The sequence below is a fragment of the Tachypleus tridentatus genome, chromosome 10 (assembly GCF_004210375.1).
Source record: "Tachypleus tridentatus isolate NWPU-2018 chromosome 10, ASM421037v1, whole genome shotgun sequence".
In the NCBI taxonomy this organism is placed as follows: Eukaryota; Metazoa; Arthropoda; class Merostomata; order Xiphosura; family Limulidae; genus Tachypleus; species Tachypleus tridentatus.
The window spans coordinates 76,113,014-76,139,614 of record NC_134834.1 but is presented as its reverse complement, the minus strand read 5'-3'; the positions used below and the strand labels follow the sequence as shown (position 1 = coordinate 76,139,614).

The 26,601-nt window shown below is 33.5% G+C and overlaps 1 protein-coding gene across 3 annotated transcripts in view; it reads right to left on the bottom strand.

Annotated features, from left to right (window-relative positions):
• Positions 1-2,575: 2,575 nt before the first annotated feature.
• Positions 2,576-26,601, bottom strand: part of LOC143229617 (BCL11 transcription factor A-like) — an 83,211-nt gene continuing 59,185 nt past the window's right edge. For 2 of the 3 annotated variants that reach the window (XM_076462193.1, XM_076462195.1), the window contains exons 2-3: positions 16,452-16,778; positions 2,576-12,615 (exon numbers count right to left, since the gene is read on the bottom strand). In XM_076462193.1, coding sequence (XP_076318308.1) covers positions 10,631-12,615; positions 16,452-16,778 — 2,312 coding nt within the window. In that variant the 3' untranslated portion in view covers positions 2,576-10,630. Of the gene's footprint in view, positions 12,616-16,451; positions 16,779-20,923; positions 21,060-26,601 lie in introns of those variants that run through there. The other variant, XM_076462194.1, reaches the window with a different exon arrangement.

Here is a 26,601-nt window from a genome sequence, read left to right as displayed (position 1 = left end):
AACCAACTCGCTCAATAAATAATGGTTATATGAAAACAAAACAAACTAATGCAGCTGTAAACTGTTGAAAAACATGTGACATTTAAGTGAATGTATTTGTACGTATGAAATTTAAATTTTATTCCCCATAGATGGATGTAGAAAAACTTAAGCAATATGATAATTTAAAAGAGATAGGGATCGTCAGAAAACTAAAGGGATAAATTTTAAAAAATGCAAAGGTTGTATTTTCAAGCCTACATATTGGCACTTTAAAAAAAGTAAACAATTTGTGCAGGAAAGAGCTAGAAATCCATGTTTTGTGTCCGCGTCTACAGTACTCAATTTTAGTGGTCAATAATAGTTGTGGCATGAGAAAATGATATAGACACTATTTCCAACTTGTTTCTGTAATTTCTTGACGATCACTATTACTCTTTTTAAATTAACAGTTTTTAATTATCTTGCTATTATAGTTGATGTATGAACTCCTAAACGTCATACGTCACCAACAGTTTATGTATTTTGTAGAAATTATGGTTCAGCTTTGCTCTCTCCACCTAAGAATTTGCTGAAATAGTGTCACTGGATAGTTATCGTAAAGTGTATGCCCATTTTGTTTCCAGAATTAAAGTTATCTTGAAAACATTTTTGTATCAAGCAACGTTTCATGAATTTAAGAAACATTTTTGACTAAAATCTTTCATATTGATTTGGTAAAACAACAGTTGAAAATCCCATCGCTTCTTATCATTTGATAATACATAATAAATTGTCAATTAAACAATATTCCTGAAAAGGTTCTACAAACAAATGTTTCTGTAGCATACCAAAGTGCGTATATCTCATGAGGCTCGGCCAACGTAAGCAATATAAGTTAGGCTTAAAACCATATCCTAAACTAAGAATTCAAAATGATCTCTATAATAAAAATATATTAATAAAAATTAAGAATAGTAAAAATTGACACATTAAAAGCATTCAAATAAATACCATTAATGAAAGTCACCTTTGTTTCAGTTTAATGCATTAGAAATATATGTAATTTACATTGTTAAATGTGTATTATGCAGGTCCCGCCTGTTTTATAACTTTGTAGAAGATTCTTCAAAGTAATAATAAACAATATGTGTTTCACGAAAGCGCCTGCGAATCTTCGAATAATGTTGAGCCAAGTGAACTTTCGAGAATTTCGCTTAACGATTATAAATTGACGCGCCAAGAGACAACTGAATATTGTTTGGCCTCTGTAGTTAGTATACTGTAAATCCCAGAAGCTATTGTTGTGATAAACGCTTATTAATCGGAAAACTACAGAATTGGACAAGGAAATTTTTATACATTTCGAACCGTTCAACTTAAGAGAATTAACTTTGGATGTTAGTATTTCTAGGGACCATTAGATACTGTCGTCAGTGAAAATCTTACGTGTGCTTCAAGCTGTCAAGAGAAGTATACCTACCTGTATACCAACATAGAATTAATTCGCTCTCTGTTAACGTCGATAAAAGTTCAGTTCCAGACCAAATAGAAGACTCAGAATTGTTCGTAAAACTCTTGTATATAAACCATTACTTGTAATAACCGTTATTATAAATTGTATCATTGTTTTTATATTAAAACATACTTGTTTTAAGAAAAAAACAGCGTGTGTTAATCTTGTTAGAAAATATCATAAATCTGATACATATCAACATTTAATTAACTTATAAATTCAAATCCAATTTCTAGGTTATTTGAAATCGTAGTACGTAACTTAATAAATCGGAGACTTGTCCGGGATGAATTATAATACCTATCAGTTTGTTACTGTTTTTTAACACTGAGAAGATCTAATATTAATCTGAAAGTCTTCACTAATATTATCTCAGATCCGTGATTTGCGTCCCGTTGATGCAAATAATGTTCTCAGGGCTTGGGGGCTATCTGCGATAAATAAATTTCTGTAGCAATTCAGCCATAAATAAAATAAAGCATTTTGGGATTCATTTAAAAGAAATCAAATTTCTGTAACGGTTTGGAGGCATGCGTCATAACGCTTTTACGAAATTGAAGCTTCTTCCTGATAAAGTTCTCTTTAACCGTTCCTTCCAGAGAAGTGAATTACAATTTGGAGATGAAAACAAGAAAAACAATGCATATTAATCAACCTATATTCACTGAAGAGAGAAACCTACGATGTCAAACTACGGTTGGTCAGTTATAAACAACGTTATCACAACGGAGTATCTTACAAACAAAATAAAGTGTTTAGCACTGTTTTGAAAGGCTAGTCCTGTTGCAAGAGTTGCGCAGTAGAAAGACACTTGAATATAGGTTCAATCAGAGTTGATAACACCCAAACTATTTATACTGATCACTTCTGGACACGTCAGTTTTCACTCAGTTTCAGTTATATGACAGTCTAGCATTACATGTAGATGTTTATTCATAGCTTATTGTTTGCTAGGTTCGTTAAACATGAACCAAAGATTGTCGACTATTCAAAAATTAAAATATTTTACATTGTATTTATTTAGAATAATATGTGAAGCATTCCTCTAACAATACACGCACTCTTTTCGATATATTTGAAACAACCAAACCGTATATTGTATCATGGAAATAATTTTGTTTTTATTTTAAAATGAAATTTCATTTTCTGTAATATATTACATAAACTTGTATCACACACAGAAATAGTATTGTACAAAATAGTGCTAATATGTTTCACTTATTGTGAGTTCAGGTAAAATATTAAATGCTGTAAGGTTTCAGTTTATCCATCCAATTGTAACAAAAATTATTTTGTTATTTTCACAATACATTAATGTACAAGACATACATTAATAAAGTAAATTAACAGATAATTTATCATTTTAAGATAAAAGGAAATCAAATTGATTATGTCATATCTGTCAAACCATGAATAAAACAGAAATCTCCAAATGTGTTCATCCTTTACTTTTGTATGATTCTCTGTTTTGAAGCATGAGGTTAGAATACACGAAAACCTCAATATTAACCTCTTAACTAAGAATTACTATATTTTGAATTGTGTGGCTAGATCTAGGAACCAAACAGAAATCTTTGAAGGCGGTCATTTGTTTATTTTAGCAATATTTCTCTGTTTTGTAAATAGTATTAGAACTATAAAAAGGGATTTAAAGTTCTTAACTAAAATCTAATGTTAAACCTAAAGTCTATTAACTCGGTCAGATGAGAAACAAAATAATAACAGTGAACGGTCATAAACTAAAATATTTCTGTGTTTGTGCTAAGGACTTAAATGGTAATAAATTACAACAACTTTAGTTATTTTACCTCTTTCATTTATACGACTCAAATGATTTATCAGATAATTAATAAATTACACAGAACGAACAGTTTTTCACCCACCGGATGCTTCTGACATTTGACATATCATTCCTTCAAACAAAATAATACACTTGGAGTATTGTTTACAAAATGATTCGTTGCAAGGTTAGAACAAACCAGGAAGAGAAATTTTTAAGATCTTTGTCACGTAATACAGCCAACATTGAAATGTGCGACAAATTTGACCAAACGTTCCATTTGAGAAGAGAAGGACACAATACTTTCTATAAACACTCCACCTTTCCTTTATTTTTTGCATAAGGAAACAATATATATTCTAGATAACTCTGGTAGAAGAAATATTTTTTTATCTCTACCTCCTTTGTACCAAACAAATAATGACATACATATATATTATCATACTTTAAAAAACACACATAAAGAAACAGAGATAATGCACTTCAATTTCGTACATTTTGCCCTACTGTACCTAATAGTACATGATACATTCGAAGTGCAACCAATATAGTTGTTTACTCATTCCTGTTTCAATAGGAAACAAATAAACATTACAAGAAAAATAACTGAAATTCACGTTTTTCACACACACACAGAGAAATGAACATAACATCCAGTTTTTACGTTATAAAAATAACTGTTGTTTACAATGAAAGGCAGACAAAAGTATTTAAGGGTTTGAGAAATAAATTTATATTAAACAGAAAAAAGAAGAACTAGTATGAATATGGATAAAATTACGTGGGTAAAAAGTACAAAAATAATTGTCGATAAGAGAAAAGAACTAGAGGTTATTTTTACAAAACTATAAATCTTAAAAGTTTTTGAAAATTTTTAGGAAGTATGTCTGTATATTAAAAACAAACCGATAACTAAGGAACACTCTTGGAAAAGTACAAGTTGATATGTTCATAAATGTGTACATTTATCGTAGGTGGTGAAAATTTCCCTAGTGGCATAGCGGTATCTCTGCGTACTCTCAGTGCTAGAAACCGGGTTTTGATACCCGTGGTAGGCAGAGCACAGATATCCCATTGTGTATTTTTATGCTTAATTCTAAAAAAAAACAAAATACTATGATAAATATATAAATGTATCACTTATTTGATACTAAAAATATTTCAAAGTTATATGCATGTTCACTTCAATTTTTCTTCTTATGAAATTTGCTTTGGTACAGTTTCGTTGTTTTAGTAAAATAACCTGTCACCAAAGCTTAATCAAAATACAGTGTACCGCGCGACCTTCTACAGTCTAGACTACAGCATAGGTGAAGACGCAATACTACAGGAGAAAACATAAGGTTATAGCATATATAGGTGGAAAAAAGTTTATTTTGCACTTGTTTGAAGCTTGACGAATTGACCATTCGAAATTTTATAAATATAAACCATCGTATACTTTGTACAAAACTTACGTAGTGTTAATATACAAGATTCACACACTTTTGAAAAGGGTATAACAAATTGTATACGAAAGATATCTCTAATTGTACATTTATTTTTTCACACATTTTTTTCCTTTTTTCCATTGTCAGATACGTATGAAATATCACGTTACTAAACGTATGAAAAAACTAAACTACAATTTTATTTATGTATACTTCTACAATGTTATAGTACTGGCGTTCATTTTATTTTAATATCCGTTACGAGTGTTTTTTAAAGACAAACTACGAAAATAAGTCATCATACAGAATGGTGTTAAATCAGGACATATTATAATTGTGAATTATGGTAGAACTAAAAACAAGTGTTTGGTAAACCACAAAAGGCACTGTGGCGTCAATACACTATCAGATACAGCCTTTTTTTAATCTAGTACGAAGCACGGGTGTGTACACGTATGTTTTATTTTTTTCATGGAAAAATACGGAATCTCTTAAGAATTGAAAAACATTCTACTCCATTAAACTAATTAATCAAAACTAGCACGTGTTGCTTTATTCAACAAGATTTCTAAAATACTATTAAAATATTCGGGTAATTGCCTCTTGTTTAATCAATAGCCTTGGAGCTCAAAGGTGTTAATATATTAACCAGGATAGCAAAAAAACTCCTTGTACTAGATTACTAGACAGCGTTTAATAAATAACCTTCGAAGTGACATGTTATTTTATTCAGTAAGAAAACTCGAATATTAACTTCTGATCAGAGCTAACTACTTGCTAAGAGAGAAACTAATATTTATTCTGAACTGAGTTACTGCCTGACATTTAACAAATCACCTAACAGTTCATACTTACTCCTTTATTGAATAGGTCAGTCAAAGTACTGTTCACATTAGTATTTACCAAATAACATTTTGTTAACAGTATTTTCTTTCTTCAGAAATTCCATGCAAGACATTGAACGGCATACTAATGGGCATTACGGAATAGAAGCAAAACGTGCTAAATGTTTAAGCTTTTCACAAAAGTATAAATCCTAAATATTTTAAAGACAATTTCCAATGGTAATCTAATAAACAATTTTACACCTCTTCCTTTTTCATTCAAAGATATATCTATATTTAACTTAGATTATAAATTTTACAAATAAAACTATTTCCTGAGCTCCTCTTTGACACATGAAGCTTGTTTGGAACTGTCTCTTTCGTCAGTGAAAGTCAGTTTTCGTTTATTTACTTTAAAAGCTGAAAGAGAACGGTCAAAATGATCGACGTTGTAAACTTTAATGCAACCATGAAACTATAATACTGTAACTGTGAATGCTCTATATGTATCTTCACAAAATTTTGCAACCTTTTAGTGAACATTACAAGTTTTTGCACATTAAAATAATATTTTTAAATTTTTAATTAAGTGTTTTTACTAAAGCTTTGTCTGTGAATGTATGAATATCTGACTCAAATTGTAACTTGTCTCAGTCCAAGGTCGTTTTAAATATTCATTCGCTAAAAAGGTGTTTTTAGTAAAACTTTGTCTTTTATTTATTATTTTCTTTACCACGAGGGGGCTGAGACAATGATGCTCTTGCATTGCATGTACTCCAAAGCCAACAGTTATGACGCAATTGTCGTCTTGTACTAGGCTTTATTAAAGTTGAAGCAACATAGAATTTAATTGTGACATTAACTATATATGGCTGTACGAAGAGTTGTTGCGGTCGACGTCACTGATAGAAACTTGGGATGCAAAGCACGGAGACCTGCGTAATAATGATTGTGAATATTTGCATAGATGACGAAGTACATTTTGCTTTTCACTTTAAATTGGACTAAATGATTTCGACGGCAAAATGGGATGCGGTTAGACATTTCGTTGAAATCATCATTATTCGTGAGCAATATTCATAATTTATGGTCAATGTCGAACTTCAAATTCAAATAGTCTTTCCATATCAAGAGCTCCTCAGACCAAAGAGCCTAAACCCAATTTGACAATTTTATTATTAATGTCGTGCTTTTACACAAATAGATTATTTTAAATGAACAAATCTTATCACACACATAAAATATTACATCAATCACCAAATTAAACCATTGTACTAACTAAAAGATGCTGGAAGGTTTCACCCTTTGGTTTCCAAAGCACCTGTAGTGTAAAGTTTATATTCTGACTATTCAACTTAACTCCTATTAGTTAGTTCAGTGAATTAAAAGCACTGATAATGACAAACTCAGCTTCTTTCCACAGTTGAAGCGTGTAACAAATTTTTACCCTTGCCTTAATTTTAGTATTGCCACCGGTTTGAGCTCAATTCTGACTTGTCAACCAATATCTATACTATTTTCCCTTTTAGCACGTGAAGTAAGTGAAACTGATTTCTAGAACCCTTTTATCATTAACTACCCGAGTATCTCTGCTTTTTAAATACTGTGCTAACAACGTGCTATAACAGTCATCGACAAATATATACACACCTAGATTCTTTTACACCCACTTCCTTTAAATGTAATATTCCTTCAGCAATGACAGTTTTCACACCACTGTCTTAACGTTATCACACCACTGACTATTCTCACTACAATAAAGCGCTTACGACCATCGAATATTCCTACTGTACTCAGTGTTACATGCTGATGACCAAAAACTGTAAAATGTGATTCATACACTCTTCATGTATTCATATAATGGACCATAAGATTTAAATATAAATGTGAATGCTTCTTTTGAGACTATAATAAAAGTTTTTTTGCACAAACACATTCCGCGTTTCTTTGTTTGTGTTTTGATCATTCACTGCTAGAAACTGTACTGGATAACCTTCTGTTCACGTTCATGTTTGCACCTTAACCGACTAATTTAGGTTCAGTCATATGTATTGCTACACAGGAATGATGGTTTACTTTGCTCCTGTCCATACTATTATCACAATGAAAAAACAAAAAGTAGCAAGCATAATTAGAAAAGCCAAAAAACGTTAAAGCTAATGAAAACGCTCAAACTTCTGGGCTGTTTATAATACCTTATAGATGCTTGTGTTTAATCTTCTCAGTTACCAAGGTATTAAATACACGTGCCTAACACGAGTGTATTTTGTACCCAACTTTTATTTTTACTATACATTAAATTTGCATTGAGAGAAAGTACAATATAATTCTTGGAAAAGATTATGACACTTTTTAAATAAATTACTTACGCACATTTTCCGTCCTTCATGTTATTTGCATTCTTACTGGCTTTATAAATGGATACTAACAGAAGTTCGTACAGTTTATGGAGCTCCGTTTATTTTACAGTGGCTAATCTTAGAAGCCGGTTTTATTTAAAACTATCTAAGCTAATATTAACCAATTTGTAATACAGCGCGTTTTATTTTACTATGAAAAGAAACATAATTGTATATTAAAATATAAGGAAACGCCGAATTTAAAATAAATAATAAACCAAAATGTATGGTAATATGTCGCAGATTTTCAGCCATAAACAGCTGTTCTGATTCGCTAAATTAATGTTTCTGTTGAAGTCATATTTTTTATCGTTAGTCCTAAGGCTATGGCTATTAAAGTTTTACTCGCACATTCTTAACCAAATAATGTAAAAACAAAGGCCTTAACAGCACTTTAACTTTATTAAGGGGAGAGTCTCCGTATAATTCAGGATAAAATAAACGTGAAGTGAAGAAAAGTTTTTTCTTAACCTCAACATCCTGTGATACAATAGGCACTTAGATAAAAATATCAGTCTCAATATGGTCCTTTCGAGACAATATTAGTTCTATTTTTTTGAGGTAAAAACAATTACTTTTACACAGCAAATTATGCCATTTTTTTAACTATGACACTAACCATTCTCAGTAAAATAAACGAGAAAAATACGTTGAGCACTGTATATCTATAAATGCTAACTAAAATATTTCAATATTTAATACCTTTTAACAAGAAATCTCTAACTTAACGGCAACAGAAATTGTACAAACCTCATTTTGTTCTGTTTTTTTCCTGTTTTATGAATGTACATAGGAATAAGTGTTAGGATACTTCTGAAGATTCCACGAATGTAATCCAATATATAACTGAAAAAAAAAAAATGATTGGCCTTGTAAGTAGAACTGGGCTGTTTTGAACCTAATTTGTATGCCAGGAAGTTAGGGTGCTCGACTCGTAAGACAAGAATCGTAGGTTCGAATTCCCGTCACACTAAACGTGCACGTCCTTTCAACCATGAGGGCCTCATATGTTAACGACCAATTCCATTTCTCGTTAGAAAATAGTACCCAAACATTTAACAATAAGTAGTGTTGAATACCTGCTTTCACTCTAGCCTATCACTTCTAAATTAGCGACAACTAGGACAGATAGTCCTCGAATAGCCTAGTGAGAAATTCTGAAACATGCTCTACACAGCTACGTATCTCACTCTTAGGCTTTCCGGATCTGATGAGACACCTAACCACCTATGAAAATAGTCGTTCTTTCTGGCGTTGAGTTAGAGATTGCTTTACAAATATAAAAAGTGTTACTGATGATGATAATGGCTAATTAACATGCTTGTTCAATGCCCATGAAGACTATTTCATTACAATACTTGTTATTTTTTTAGATTTTACGATCATATGATACGGAAAAGAGAATAAATCTCAAAGTGCCAACATCTTTGACACTACGAAACATTCGTTCACAAAAAGAATCTGAATTATTGAAATCATTTCAGTCTCAAATAGAATTATATCCACTAAAGGATATAGATACTCGTAATTTACGTCTTTTTGTAAAATAACTTTCACTTTTAGACGTAAACTTGAGTGCAAACTAACTAGTCTATTAACACGCTTAAAAGTTTAAAAACTTAATAGCATTTTGCATGTTTTAATTTTAAACATGTCAAAGGCTTTCGGTATGCAGCTTTACATATATTAGTCACTGTTAATGTTGTCACTTAATGTACTGTGGATTGTACTTGAAAACCTTCATTTGTGAAATACTAAAACTTTTATTCAGCTACAGTTGTTAAAGTTAACCTGATGGTATTTCTAAATAGTTTAAAGTTTGGAATCATTCTAACGAAACGTTTCTCACTGTATTCTGTGTGAGATATCTCTTACTAACATGTTTCGACATAGTTTCGTAATCAATTTTAATCTCTAGGTATGTATTTCTAAAAGTGGGAAAGAAATAAAAAATTAAACTAGCTTTTTTGTTGGATTTTCCAACCAGTAATTTTAAGCATAAACGCGAATATGAAACGCAATACCAGCGTAAATTTTAAATAAAGTTGATTATGGGTGTTTTCACTTCACTTCAGAAGCAAAGCATTACATTTTTCTGAAAACTTTGTAAAAACAAGACTAAGCAGGAAATTACTTTGCAAGAAAAAGTTACTTTTCTATAAAACATTAATATCCGAAAATAAAATGAGACTAAAAAGATGTCCTCAATGTTGGCGTTATCAGAAACACTAAATCCTATCTTATAATTACTATTATATTATATTATTATTATTATTTTTTCTCTAAATGTAAATACGACTGTACAACCATTTACTTTCTACCCAAAGGACTCAGTTGGCTAATATCAGTAAAATTTTATGTCGAATATAAAAAGGCTACTCTGAAACGAAATCTTGCATTTTTTTTGATTAACGACATATTACATATTAAAATTGCTTTTAGGAATTAAAGTCTTGCTAAAGGACCAAATAGATAATAAAATATTTCAACAAGTTTCCTCTATTTTGGTTTTACCACATATAAGCTTTTACATCGTGTAGTCACGATCAATAATGTAAATTCGGTAAAAATGTTGCTACTAAGTGCATATTTCAGTTAATAAAAGGATAATTTTGACGCTATAGATACACGTATGTAGTTGCTTAAAAATAACAATTTCCGCTATATTAAGAATGCACGAACACCGATACTTTTATTACCCGGGTTAAAGATTTAAGGAAACTTTAGCATGTTTCCCTAGAATCTGAATCTCTAGTAGATAATACAGTGGCTTCACTTAACTGCTTGTCTTCGTTACTTTCTACAGAATCTCCGTCTTTGTCCATTGACAAAGAGTTCTGATTCAACACACACTTCCTCATGTGTTTTTCCAATGTACTTACCACCGAAAAAGGCATATTACACAAGCGACAACGATATACATCCTTTCCAAACCGCCCGTGGGTCTTCATATGACGTGTTAATTTAGAGCTCTGGGCACACGCATAACTACACAATTCACATTTGTAAGGCTTTTCACCGGTGTGGGAACGTCGGTGCACCGTTAAGTTGCTGCAGTTCTTGAAAATTTTACCACAGAACTCACACGTGTCATTCCGCCGCTGTTCTTTTGTTTTCGGATTGGCTGTTGTTGAGGGTGTACTGGTCCTGGGCAAGGAAGTTGGCGAATTACCTAATCTACTAGAGGTGGTCACCATCAAGGCACTTTTACTGGCTGACATTTGGTCTTTGGTGGACGCTACTCCTTGACTGGTATAAGTCCGGGGAGAAGGTAGCCACAAGCCTGCATAGAGACTATTCTTTTCGTCTTGACTATCATCAATACCAAGTTTATTATTTTTGTTAGGATCTACTGAAATTTCCAAGGCACTGAAAAGACTATCGCCAAAGTCTAACGGTGTCTGATTAATGTATTTATTATTTTTCGAATAAGACAGGCTGGTTGAGTCATCTTGAGACGTTGTATCGCTCGTAAGTACAGACTTTTGAGCGCTGCTTTCTTCTAAGGCTTGCTTGTAGGCCTCATTGTATTGCTGAATATGACCTAATCCAATTTTTTCTAATACTTCGCCCAGAAGTGACTGCCTTTTTCTTGATGGATTGGATTGTTCTCTTTTATCAGTCGTTTCCATCTGAGTAAAGGTTTCTAACACATTTTTAGGAGTTTCTGTTGAAATATTTTCAACTCCAGTTTCTTCAAACTCTTCTTCTTCAAGTTCTTCGTCGTCTTCTTCCAGGTCCTCTTCTTCGTCTTCCTCTTCATTGTTATCTACTTTGATCGACTCGTGATTATTCTGACTGCCTTCTTCTTTTTCATCAGGAGTTGATCTTCCTGAACCAAAACTTGCATTTTCTGTTGATCCTGTTCCACTATTTCGATGCGTTTTCATATGTCGTTTCAGTTTGCTGGCTTGTGAGCAGGCATGATCACAGATGTGACACTTATAGGGTTTTTCACCAGTGTGTGATCTACGATGAACTATAAGATTGCTCTGAAATCGAAAAGATTTGCCACAAAATTCACATGATTTTAATTTAGTTGATTCTGACTGTTCACTTTCTTTCTGCCTGAGTGTCGGAGATACGGCCTGTTTTGGACATAACGTTACTGACTGATTGGATGCCAATGTTTGTGAAAATATGCTAGCCAGTTTGCTTTGGCGTATACTGGTAGGACTCGTAGCCCCTGCTAATTGACGTAGTCTGTTTGAATAGAAATCATTTTGGCGGTCAAAACCACGTCCGACAGAAGATCTTCGAGAACGATCAAAGAGTGCTTTATCCAGGGAATTATGGGAGTCTAACGAAATAAGACTTAAAGTAGTATTAGAGTGTAAGCGTTGATACGTATTACCCAGGATACCAACCTTGGATCCTTGACTAGTTTGACATGGTAAATATTTGTTGTTCAACGATGCGTTGGACTGTCGTTCACCAAGAGGCATCCGAAGAAGTTCCAAAGAAGGATGGTTGGATGACTTGTGTCCTCCAGATATCAGACTTTGTCCAGACAAGCTATTGGACATAGTAGAAGCAGCAACTTGTTTTAAAGAGAAAACTGTTGATTTGTCACAATCCAGATTCTCCTCTTTGATGTTGTTTGTTTCCAAGTAGATCTTTATGCCATGCATATGTTGCACGTGTTGCAACAGAAACCAAGCTGTGGCAAATGGCTGCTTACACGTGGAACACACATAGACGCTTGGTTCTGAAAAATACAACAACAGAAAGGTCACGTTCTTCCAGTCTCTCATATTATAATAGAAACATAATTCACCTGTGTTATTAAAAACTGTGTTAATAAAATGTTATTACATGTAATTAACTTTTAACTATTCTGCAGTCATACGTATTGGAAAAGGACATGACACACACACACAGGCAGACATCTTTTTCTCGATAACTTCCATACTGTTGAAGAATGATGAAAATAGCTTTATTTTGATCACTGTTATATCGTAAAACTACGGCCTCTAGACGATTTAGATCGTACAAGAAGAAATTACATATTCCTCCTGATCACTCTTATGCTAAAAAAAGTACACACAACAAGTCTTGACCACTGTTGTACTGTAGAACAAAATGGTAATACAGTTTGTCTTAATCACTAATGTTTTGCGAAAAGAAACAAGCGAAAAAACATTTTTCTTGATATTCGTTATATTATAAAACAAATAAAAATATTATTTCTTTGTAGAAAAGGATATTATCATTGTATCGAAGTGCATATACGAAAATAGTTTTTCACTGTTACATTATATAAAGTCTAAGGACAAGTAATAAAAAAACCTTCTTTTGATCACTTCTACACTTTACAACAACAAATGAAATATAGTTTTGTCCAGTTTAATATTGTAGAAGAAATAAAATCCTTTCTGTTGATCATATTGTTCAAGATCGACTGACCAAATTTTAAGCCGGTTAAGAACAAATTAAAACAACTTTTCGTTTATCCATACTGTAATGCAGGAAGTTTAACAAATAAAGAAAAGTTCCTCTTGGACGGTATTGCGTTTTAGATGAATACAAAACGTTTCCAACAAAAATATATTTCATCGTTTAAACTTAGAAGGTACAATATTAAAGTAATATGTTATAATAATTCTTTCATTAGAGTTATAGATTTCATTCTTACAGTTACTTTTATTAGTATTTAGTACGTATTTCTGGGTAAGAGAGCGTTTTGACAGCCCTATGTTTATATACGTCTGTAATATGTTTCTCTACTCAATTTCACGTAAAGCTATTTGAGTTTTGTGTTACCCGCCCCTAATTTGGAAGTGGCAGATTAAAGGAAAGGCAACTAGTCAGCTTACCCATTGTCAACTCTTTGGCTACACTTTACCAACAAATAGCAAGACTTACTGTTAAGCTATAACACCTCCATAGCTGAAAGTGCTAATATATTTGTCTTTATGTCACGATCCTGCAACCTACAGATTGCAAGTCAAGCGCCCCTAATCATTATGCCATGCCAAGTTTGCGTCTGATGTGCGTCCAAGGCAGGATTAACGGTTTTATTGTCTCTTGGCTTTTCAATGTGTAAAGGCCCTCTCGAGACAGAACCCCTACGTGCAATACATTTATAGTCATAGCTTGAGGCCCCCTAATTAATGTGCGGCCCATGCCTTAATCCATGGTTCTGTGTGTCTTTAAAATAATAAAAAAATACTAATAATTAATAAATCATGTGGCAACGAAAATAGTCTGTTGATATACATATGTTATTTTTCTTTAGTAGAGAGCCAGACATGGTCTAGCAGCTAGCGAACACGGATGATTTTAGGTTCATGTTCTGTTGCTGCTAAAATCTGCCCTGTACTTTGGAGTACTTTGTGAGTAAACAATAAAAGTGACTTTTAAGTCCAACTATTCGGTCAAACAAGAGTTGACGGCGTATGCTGTTAACTAACTAGTTGTTTTCCCTTTAGTCTTTCTTAAAATTTCAAAATTAGTGAAAGCTTTATTCAAATTCTCACTACCAACAAGCAAGAAAATAATTGGTGGAAACATTTTTCGTCAATCAATCCTAACAACCAATAGCACTACTCGCAGAAATCTTAGTTGCCATACTTCTTGAGGTTTTACATTAAAAAATATGTTAAAACAACACATACACAGTCATTTCAGCATGAACACGGTTAAGAAGTCTATACGGTTTGCAATCGGTGTATTGCAAACATCCGATTCTTATAAATGCAGGTATAAATGAGTCTTATAAGTAAAGGTATATTACAGTCAACTGTAAAATAAATGACAAGAACGCCACCCTACAAGACTTGAAGTATATTATGATATTTGATGTTCGTTTAGTAAAAGTGTCGTTATTCAGAATGATAGCTTTAATTTACCATCAGAATTGGCCCAGCATGGTCAGGTGGTTAAGGCACTTGACTCGTAATCCGAGGGTCACGGATTCGAATCCACGTTCCACCAAACATGCTCGCCCTTTCAGCCGTGGGGGCGTTATAATGTGACAGTCAATCCCACTATTCGTTGGTAAAAAAGTAGCCCAAGAGTTGGCGGTGGGTCGTGATGACTAGCTGTCTTCCCTCTAGTCTTACACTGCTAAATTAGGGACGGCTAGCGCAGATAGCCCTCGTGTAGTTTTGCGCGAATTTCAAAAAACAAACAAACCATTAGAATTTGAGAAAAGTGCCAAAGTGAAAAACGTTTTCTAGTGGTAAACAAGAGAGAATTCTCAATAGCCACGGCACTTGAAATTCTTCAAATCAGAATTAGAGTAAATTAACCTATGATTTTTTCCCCCTCCCTCTTATGACCTTCCTCATGTCATCCTGTATCACTGTGTCAAGTTTGGCGCTAATTCATCATGAAATGTGGAAACACAGTAGAACAGATATACTGTTAATTTATTAACGTTTATTTATATAGATTAGATAGGGGTCCAACTCCTCTCCTGACCTTCCTCATGTCATCCTGTATCAGTTTCAAGTTTTGCTGATTTGGTAGTTTCCAATATTAGATGGGATCACACACCCAGGGGGTCGAAACCCCCATATTCTGTAGAAAAAAAATTAGATTACAAAGTTTTCATTGATACAAAGAATGTGACGTCACAGCCATTAAACTGAGTTCGCCGATTCCATATCTTTGTAGGCCTACTATAAAAGGGGTTAAAAGGTGTGAACAAACAGACATAAACGCAGATTTATATATTAAACTAGCATACAGCCTGTCAAACATAGCGGAGTAAGTACTACCACCCCCACCCACCACATAGTATATCCTAACCACACATTACAGAACTAACTTGAATAAATTTTACGAAATTAAGCTTGACCAAAAAAAAAAAAAAAAAAAGGAAGAAAAGTGTAGTCGAGCCAATTAAACGTCGATAAGTTCCCTTGTGAGCCAACCAAAGTTAAAATCATTCATGATATGGGTTTGTAGTGTATTCAATGAAGGAATGATTAGTGGTAAAAATCTCACTGTGTACTCTAAACGCACTCAAAATCAAGAGAATTCAGCTAATCTCTGTAAAATATATCCTGTTGAACCTTCTGCTATCTTGTGGATGCTTCGTCATTACTCATAATAAGGGAGTAAGTGAGTCTGAGACGATCTCAAATTTAACCCTGTAGTGTGCAAATCAAATATTAATAAGTTCTTTCTTCAATGATATAAGTAATTCTCTATTAAACAGGTTCGAATCCCGTTCCTTTCATACTAAAACTTCTTTTTTTCTCATTTGTGATTTTAGTCTCTGTTTCTTACAGTTTGAATTAACTAGCTATGGAAATACTGATATTTATTAATTACGACAACTAATGAAATTACCTAAAATTTCACATTTTACTTCAATTAATACATCTACTAAATATGCCTAAAACATGGGATTTACAATACCCTTCTTCTGTACGTTTTCTCACATTGCTTGGCTCGCTACAATACGAAATGAAATAACAAGTTTTATGCAAAGAAATGGAAGAAAAATTCACATGAAATCAATGCCACTTTTGTTCAAGAGCTTTTCTAAACCTTGTTTGCATCTGAAACTTGTAAAGCATTAAACTAGCTAACCTTTAACATTTTCGTTTTCTCGTGTATTTTTGAAGGAGCTTTGAGGACAGAAATCATCCATAGAGTGTCTTCGTTTTCTTCGCAATGCCTTCATTCCACACGGTGACACGCTTTTTGGTCGACCACTTTTGTTTTCATCATTTGTATTAGGTTGTTTCCTGTCTTCGTTTTCATCCCCACTGCTATAGTTTTCTTCTTCGTACAGCAAGCAGTTTTCTTTATTACAAGTTCGTACTTTGTGTTGGATAAACTCCAAGATATCGGATAAGGCGAATTCTTTATGGCAAACACCGCACGTAAGGGTATCTTGTATTATTTCCGTGGCAGCTAAGAAAGAAAATAAATATTACTTAATTTCATGAGATACGTTACAGAAGGTGTAACTACCTAGTCCATGATATAAAGAGGGGTGTAACTACCTAGTCCATGATATAAAGAGGGGTGTAACTACCTAGTCCATGTTATAAAGAGGGGTGTAACTACCTAGTACATGTTATAAAGAGGGGTATAATTACATAGTCCATGATATAAAGAGGGGTGTAACTACCTAGTACATGTTATAAAGAGGGGTATAATTACATAGTCCATGTTATAAAGAGGAGTGTAACTACCTAGTCCATGATATAAAGAGGGGTGTAACTACCTAGTCCATGTTATAAAGAGGGGTGTAACTACCTAGTACATGTTATAAAGAGGGGTGTAACTACCTTGTCCATGTTATGAAGAGGGGTGTAACTACCTAGTACATGTTATAAAGAGGGGTATAACTACCTAGTACATGTTATAAAGAGGGGTGTAACTACCTAGTCCATGTTATAAAGAGGGGTGTAACTACCTAGTACATGTTATAAAGAGGGGTATAATTACATAGTCCATGATATAAAGAGGGGTGTAACTACCTAGTACATGTTATAAAGAGGGGTATAATTACATAGTCCATGTTATAAAGAGGAGTGTAACTACCTAGTCCATGATATAAAGAGGGGTGTAACTACCTAGACCATGATATAAGGAGGGGTGTAACTACTTAGACCATGATATAAAGAGGGGTGTAACTACCTAGTACATGTTATAAAAAGGCTCAGATTTCAGTTTTTTTATTTGTAAAATAACTCCAAGACTGTAATTTGGCTACTCTATTCTGTATTTATCTTTTTTGTTTTAAAATTACTCCAGTTTTCGAAACAAAGAAAACTTAAATATCAGAACAATTAGCACATTATTGATTGAAAACAACAAGAAGAAAAACATACTGATATCAACCTGTTTGAAAAACTACTGGGAAGTTATGTTGACAGAGGTGGATTTGAAGTGGCTAGAGAAAATGTTATCTCCATGGTTTTCAGTTATGAATAATGGGCTGATAGTGGATAACGAATTTCCTGATCTACTGTTTGCGCCCACTTATATCTTAATAATACACAAATAAAAATCGGTTCTATATTTTAGGGCCAACGTTGACGGTCCAATTCCATTGTTCGGTCAGAAACGAGTTGGCAGTGGATACTGTTGACTAGCGACCTAATTTATCTGTTCAAAGTTAAAGAAGATTAACGAAGGAAGCTCTTGAGTATCTGCCACAGTTCAAATGTTTGCTCTGTCCTGAAATTTTGTTCTTAATTTAGTTCAAACTATTTGTGATTCTGGAAATTCGAAGGGTAAATTACTTCTTAAAAAAAGTTCTTGTAGGGCTTTCAAGATAGTCAAGTGAAACAGGAAGTTACTTCAGATGTTACCGTTCCAAGAATCATAGCGAGGGAATACGGTATATATGTTTGTAAAGGCTTTACATCAGGAGTATTGGCGTGAAGTATATGGAATCAAAATGTATTTGAGTGAGTTATGCTATGCGATCTCGTTGGGTTAATTTAAATATTCAGTGTTTCTTATGTTTTATAGTTTATTTGAACTATACTAATTTATATTACAGTAAATAAATCATTGACGAGTAATAATGTTTGTAGTTAAACATAAAGCTACACAGCGGACTATTTGTGCTGCGCCCACAGCGAGTACTAAAACCTGTTTTTTTGTGTTGTAAGGTTTTGGAATCGCTACTGACTCAGTAAGGAGACGTGAATAAAATGAGTGCTAAGACATGAAGTTTGGAACTTTAATTTATGGAAAACTTTTTAAAATTTATATTCTATTGTGACAGAACTGTTGTATCAGATTTATAAAACATATTAATATGGTGATTTATAAACTCGAAATTGTGCACGAGTGTGTACAGGATAGTACTACTCTCTCAACAATATTACCAGCTCTATTGACGTGACCAGAAGTTGTCACACGAACTGTAACAAACAAATATAAAATATTCGTACAGCAGGTCCCCAATAATTAAACCTTTAATTAATTTTGTCAATCTACTTGAGTTTCAAACAAAAAGATTAAACAAATATAGTGCTGTATCTCGAACAAAAATATCATTTATTTAAAAGTTGAGCATGGCTTCGAGAACAAAACACAAGTGAGGAAACGCAACATTATAAAAAAAAGTACGATATCAAATCTAGTATATTTTCCGCCATGTTTATTATTATATGTTTTACTTCTGTACAAACCATTTCCCTTTTGTTACTAGAAAGTTTCTATATAATATAGAAAAACACACGCGCGGTTGACCAATGGTTATTCTCTGGTCATGTCATTGTCCTGACTATTCCAGTATGGAAAACGCATGGTGTCTAAAGATCGGTAGTTTGTTAACAGGAACAACTGAGTTGTTAAAAGCTGTACCTCCCGCTCGTTTTAGCCCTAAGTAAACTCGTCTAGCATCTTAGCAAATAAATTTGCTGTACTGACCTTTATCACGTTGCCCAGAGGTTCCTCTCGACCTTCCAGTTGCTTACACAAATCAGACTCTCAAACTCAAAATATGGGTTGTTTTTTTTCGTTATCTGTTTAGAACTTGTAATGTTAGTTACAAACGTTTTTAAATTTTTATAAGAAATAAGCCAGAACAAACTTTTTTTAAAATATTATTTACGATTATTTCGGTATCAAACCTTAATGCTTTATACGTATGAAATGAAAAAACAACAACTAATCAACCAACAAATGATTCATATCAACCAAATCAAGAAATTCTTGTCAAACAGAATTTTGGAGCAAACGTTTATCTTCTGAGATTTGATTTAGAAATTCACACATTTCTTCATTTAATTACATTGCTAATTTATTTTGTAAGACTAATTAACTGCCAAACCTTTTTCTCCTGAAAACAAATAAAAAACGTACTGTGGAGTATCTAATTTTGTTTTTCACCCTCGTTATACGATGTGTATTTTAAAACTTAATTGTTAATTGTACCATTTTCAATTTTTCAAGTGAAAAATTTCACTTTATATGAATTGGGCCAATTATTATTCATTTTCATCAAGACTGAAAGGAAAAAACCATGAATTCGATGGCTCGTAGACGGCAGCATTTTACCGACCAGAGTTATTATAACTTTCTTTGCTGCACGTAACTCAGGACAGGTACCAGAGATAGTCATTCAAGTTACTGATATATGTAACAATGTGTACACAGCAATATACGTTTATATATAAAGAATTAGAATGTTACTAAAACGATCTGAATGTTAAAACTTCGTGGTATAAAGGTCACTGTGAATCTGTCTTGAAAAGTATTGGAAGATACAGTTATTTTCATTTAATGCCAACGACAGAATGTTAATATAGAATACTTTCAGTTGTACAGATTGAAATGTAAGCACACAATTTTAATGAATATTTCATTATTAATACGATACAAGGCTAATTCAAAGATATATGAAAATGCAGACTATCAGAAAAAAACAATCTGCCCAATGAAACTTATAATTTCACCTAAATAGTACTAAATTTGTATATGGAAAAGCCCTAAGGAAAAGATCTGTTAGCTATTTCTCATGGATCAGACGTTAAGGGTTAATATCTATTAACTTGGGTCAGCTTATCTTTATAAAAACCAGTTTACGTAGTCACGGCCCCCCATTTCTTTCTCAAGAGGAGCCATTGTTCGTATAACAGTCAAATGGAAAGAAAGGGATACAACAGGCTCTACAAGGACACCCGAAGACAGCCTAAAACTAGGATTTACGGAAGCCTTGGATAAAGTTGAGCTGTTGAGTGATGAATAAAAATCACAGAGTCTCGCCGAATCCATCGATGGACGGGCTCATAAGCCTTCCTCAGTATTAATTTTGTTTATCAAACATATGGCCAAATTATTTTACAATTAGTTCGAAACGTCATATCTAATGAACATCACATTTGTATTACAATACATATAATACATGTACAACTTCCATATATCCTACTTTGTGTATGTATTTAAAGATGTACGTAATTTCATTGGTACTTTTTGTAAAATAATTTAACTTAACTTTTCGAATTTGTAACCTGATTAAAGACAATACAGTTTATTGCTATAAATTTAAACTAACATTAGTGAAATAGTATTTATTTATACAACTTACGTACAAATATCATACGTGCATCACTCTTCACTGACGTTTCTTGCACGTGCAATACGTATAAATGTTACTAAGACTTTACACATAAACAACGAACACTGTGTACACGTTTGTTTACTCTACCACGATATCCTGTTGACCTACATATTGGTTGATATTAGACACAGTGTCTCTATAACCAGCCCTTCAACCGACACTGAGGTAAACCTTTGGAATCTGATTCTGGAAGGATCTCTGGACTAAAAATAATATTGGTACAGTTGCAGCAAATGAAGGTCACATTAATTATAAGAGGCAGTTTGGGATAGTAATGTGTAGCCACCGGATTATTAGCCAGCCAACACACCTACCAATATATGTCACTGTTATTTATGAAGCATGTTTCGTTCCGTTTGTGTTTTGTGTTTTCTTTTTTAGCAAAGCCACATCGAGCTATCTGCTGAGCCTACCGCGGGGAATTGAACCCCTGATTTTAGCGTTGTAAACCCGTCGACTTACCGCTGTACTAGCGGGGGGCATGTTTTAATCCACCAATAAGTAAATATTGTTTCATTCAGAGCAGACTAAGAAGTGAGTAGTGCAATGGAGAAACTCATTAGTACTTCTATTCCTTGCCAGACTGCTAAAGAGACAATCCTGTTTCAGATTAAGATAAGTGGCAGATATGAGGTAAGAATGAAGGACTGACTGCCATGAACAAAATCACCAAACCATAATTGCTGACTAGGTTGCTTGTTTGTTTGTTTTTGAATTTCGCGCAAAGCTACACGAGGGCTATCTGTGCTAGCCGTCCCTAATTTAGCAGTGTAAGACTAGAAGGAAGGCAGCTAGTCATCACCACCCACCGCCAACTCTTGGGCTGCTCTTTTACCAACGAATAATGAGATTGACCGTTACATTATAACGCCCCCACGGCTGAAAGGGCGAGCATGTTTGGTGTAACCGGGATTTGAACCCGCGACCCTCAGATTACGAATCGAAAGCCTTAACCCACCTGGCCATGCCGGCCATCTAGGTTGCTAGATCAAATAAAATCTCCTGAATCGAGTAGTTATTGGATATGTGAAATAAAATTAATAGATGATTACCCTAGATGTGATCCCCATATTCAAAACCAGCCTCGTTAAATTGTTCAGTTATTTCACAAAATCGTATTTACTGAAAACGTTAGATGAATCGAAAATATACAAAACTAATATTTTACCAGAAGTATTACCCACTAACAACGGAAAAGCGTTTAAGAATACAATTATTAACCCTATAAAAGTGGAACCTTAGAGTATAAACTGTCCAAAAATAACAGAAAAGTGTGACAGAACAGTCTCCAATACAACAATAAACACTGCCGTATTAAAGGTTTACTCTGAAAACATCATCCAAACAACAACACTAACATTATTAAAGTGTCAGAATGATAAAATTTAGTTGACATACTTTATTAGCTTAATATATACAATACATATATATATATATATATAATAGAAAATATAAGAACCAACCACATTAATTTTTTAAAACGTAACTATTTGTTTTCATTTTGGATTCAACACAGATAGTTCCAAACACACAAAACGAATGAGTTAAAAATATACGTCTAAACTGAAGTGTAAATTTAGCTCATGGACGGACATGTGTAGTTTTATTTTTCAAAGAGATAATTTCATGCCGTTGCTGAGCAGCGTTAAAAACAAAGGCTTCTGCTATTAAAGAAAATTATCCATTTTTTTTTTCTGTTTTAAAGCGACATTCAGAACTTCTAATTCAGCGCTCTGACTACATATTGTCTATCTAATTGTATATTTATTTACTCAAAGTGATCATTTCACAACGAACAAAGGTTTAAACACTAGTGAGATCAATGGATACCCAACCTTCTTATTCCAGTTAAGGTTAATGGTTCCTTGTTGTGCTTTGTTATAATTTTATAAAGAACATGCGAGGACACGTGTGCTGTTCAGTGATGTCTTCTTCCTTTAGAAGCTCGGATGAAGAAATATTCATTACTTCCATGGTCTAAAATACAATTTATATATTTGTATGATGCTATGAACTGGGTTATATTGTTAGAAGGGTTACCTAAATTGTTTGGGAATATGTTTCAAGTCAAACCTGTCTTTATACATTTACAGACATTTATAAAATTAACTTTGCATTTGTTTAACGAGCGTCATCAGAGATGTTATTCTCATCTACCGAATGATGGCAGTAGCTTAAATTAAAACAAACTTTGATAACAAACAAACAAAACAAAAAATAGAACCATGTAAGATCTAACTGAACCATAGAAACTACAACACGAACGTTGAGGTGATTTCAGAGATTAAATCTTGCATCATTTTAAGCATTCCAAGTGGGAATGAAGGAGAAAATATCAAGGAGCTTTATTAAAGGCTTATGCACTATTCGGTTCGTAGGTATTCTTACAAAGAGAAATTATGCTGCGTATAAGCTTCCTTCCACCAGATAGATCGGGCAATACTATACTTCTACCAAGTATTCTATTAAAAGACATGTTGAGATCAACCAGTAAAAGCTATTCAACAGGACTACCTATAATGCGAATGAATACAGTTTTTATCTAACGCTAGCTTTTTACCTAACCTTAAGATTTACCACGACGCTGCTTGAAAAGACAACAACACCCATAGAAATATATCTTTAGTAAAATTAGTTGATCTAAATATAAAAACACACAGAGAAAAATACTTAATATATAATTATTGATATTGTTTGTTGTTGTTTTTTTTAATTTTGCACAAAGCTACACAAGGGCTATCTGCGCTAGCTGTTCCTAATTTAGCAGTGTAAGACTACAAGGGAGGCAGCTAGTCGTTACCACCCCCTGCTAACTCTTGGACTACTCTTTTACCAACGAATAGCGGGACTGGCCGTTACATTATAACGCCCCTACGGCTGGAAGGACGAGTATGTTTCGTGTGACAGGAATTCGTACTTGCGACCCTCGAATTACGAGTCAAGCGCCCTAACCACCTGGCCAGACAGACAGAGACGTAAGCTTTTACTCCTGATTCTTTCCTTAATCATGGCCAGGTGTAGTTAGGATTTTCGATTGGTAACCTGTTGGTCGAGGGTTCGAATCCCTGTCCAACTAAATATGTTCGTCCTTTCAGACGTGGGGGCGTTTTAATGTTACGGTGAATCCCGCTATTCGTAGGTAAAAGAGTATCCCAACAGTTGGCGGCGGGGAAAGATAACTAGTTGTCTTCCCTCTTGTCTTACAATGCTAAATCAAAGAAGGATAGCGCAGATAATCATCGTATAGCTTTGCGCAAAATTCAAAACAAACCAATCTTCCCGTAGTAATTATGGAATATAAAAAAAATGTATTTTTTGCTTTGTTCTTAACAATGAACTTACAAAAATTTGAGGACAGTACGCTTTGAATTAATGTATTTATTTATTTTACTGACATAAGTTAAAATAAAATAAGCCTTTACAATAAAATAAGAGAACATTACAATACTGAGAAATAACGTTTTCGTGAATGATGTGTACCTGTAGAATGTGTTTTGTATAAATTAAAATATGATCGAACAGTAAGATAAACATGACGTCACACACACATGCCAACCAAGCACAATAACAAAACCAACCGATGCAAGATGATAGCGTGAGCGCAGTGCTGTACCACAGCTTTACATATACATTTAAACATTTAAAGTGGCATGTTTGTGTATTGAGCGCATGCATATTATGTCTTTCTGGAACATGCTGTTTTCGTAAACTGCTGTAATAGCTTCAGTTAGGTTTCTTATGGATTAAACAATTAATGAGTTTTCACTAGCAATAAATAATTAGATTTAATTTCATTAAAATAAAAAAACAAAATATAACACATTTTTGTAGACGATTGTATGTATTTGCTATGATTCAGAACTACAACACATAAAACTATCCTCGATTCTTTCCAATACAACTATTAACCTTTTACTTCAGATGTAATTGTTTTTTGTTGTTGTTTTTTAATTTCGCGCAAAGCTACTCGAGGGCCTCGATGTCCCTAATTTAGCAGGATAAGACTAGATGGAAGGCAGCTAGTCATCACCACCCACCGCCAACTCTTGGGCTACTCTTTTATCAACGAATAGTTGGATTGACCGCATATTATAACGCCCCACGGCTGAAAGGGCGAGCATGTTTGGTGCGACCGGGATTCGAACCCGCAACCCCGGATTACGAGTAGAACGCCTTAACACGCTTGGCCATGCCGGGCCTCTTCAGATGTAATAACAGAGAAATTTACAGGAAACCAAAGTAACAATCCTGATTTAAAGGAAAAAGAAGATTGTGAAATCGTAATGTAAAGAAATTTATATCTGAAATATATATAAGTAAAAACATCACCCAAAACAGCATTTGAACCCATTTACAAACTTATTTTCTGCCTTGTATATCACGACTTTAACTGAAGACTTTACGAGCTAGAAACTGGGCTTTGATACCCGTAGTAGGCAGAGTATAGATAGCTTATAATGTAAGTTTGCGCTTAACAACAATCACCCCAAAAGTGAAATAAATAGAAGCTATGAAGATGATTTCTATATAAAAATACCGAAAGTAATCATTAATGAACCTCAATTAAAAAGTAATGCTACAAATGGGGACGCGGGTTCTATTTTGCATTGTATTAGGCCATAGAATATGAATCATTACTTCAATACAAAGATACCCCTGCTACGTAAGCTTTAAACGCCCTTTTGTTTGGCGTCGGCTTCACGAATTTTTCTACTTGTGTTCTTATTCAGTTTATCTTTCATTCATTGTACTGGGGCGATAAAATATAAATGATTGCTAAACTAGAACCATTCAACAGACCGTTTATTCATTTAAACTTGATCTTTGGGAAATTCACTTAAATTAAAATGTGTTTACTTTGTTTATCCCAACTTGTAACACCAGACAGACAGGCAGACAACTATGCTTTATAAGTAAATATATATGCATATTATTGACCCGAAGAGTGTTCTTCTAACATACGTATTTGGGTCAAGCGTGACCTAGTGTTAGTTCGTCAAGCTATGTATTATACGATCTACATGATGTCACTGAGCACGCTCTGAACTTTCAGGCAGTTCGTTATTCAGGTCAAAAAAATCCAGGCAGATCCCTTTATGGTATCAGATGCTGCTCTCTGATTACCTTCTCTTATATAAGTAGTTCAAAATTGGGAAACACTGTAGTTTAACCTAACATTTCTTTGACCAGGCCATTTAACCTACTTGTACATAATGTGCGGGTTCAAATTAAAAGTACTAATTCCAATTATACGTGCATAGTTAGTACCATCATCAGGTGACTAACAAACAGCTAACATACAAATAAGTTAGTATTTGGTTCTTCTACTGCGTGAAATATACAGTGAACAGTAAAACGTAAATGCTTGTGCAATTCTTTGTACTATACAGTTTTAATAAGATCAATAAAATAATCATCGTATCTAAATTTTTATTATTTTGTCACATAATAATTATCCAAGAGTTGGTAGTAGGTGATGTTGAGTAGTTTCTTTCCACTAATGTATCATTTTTCAATATCATATAAGGTTACGCGCAGGTAGTATTTGTGTAATATTGTGCATGTGAAATTCTCAAACATTCAAACGATAATATCAATAGATATTTGAATGAATCATGACGTTAGTGTTAAGTACATTGTTATAGTGAT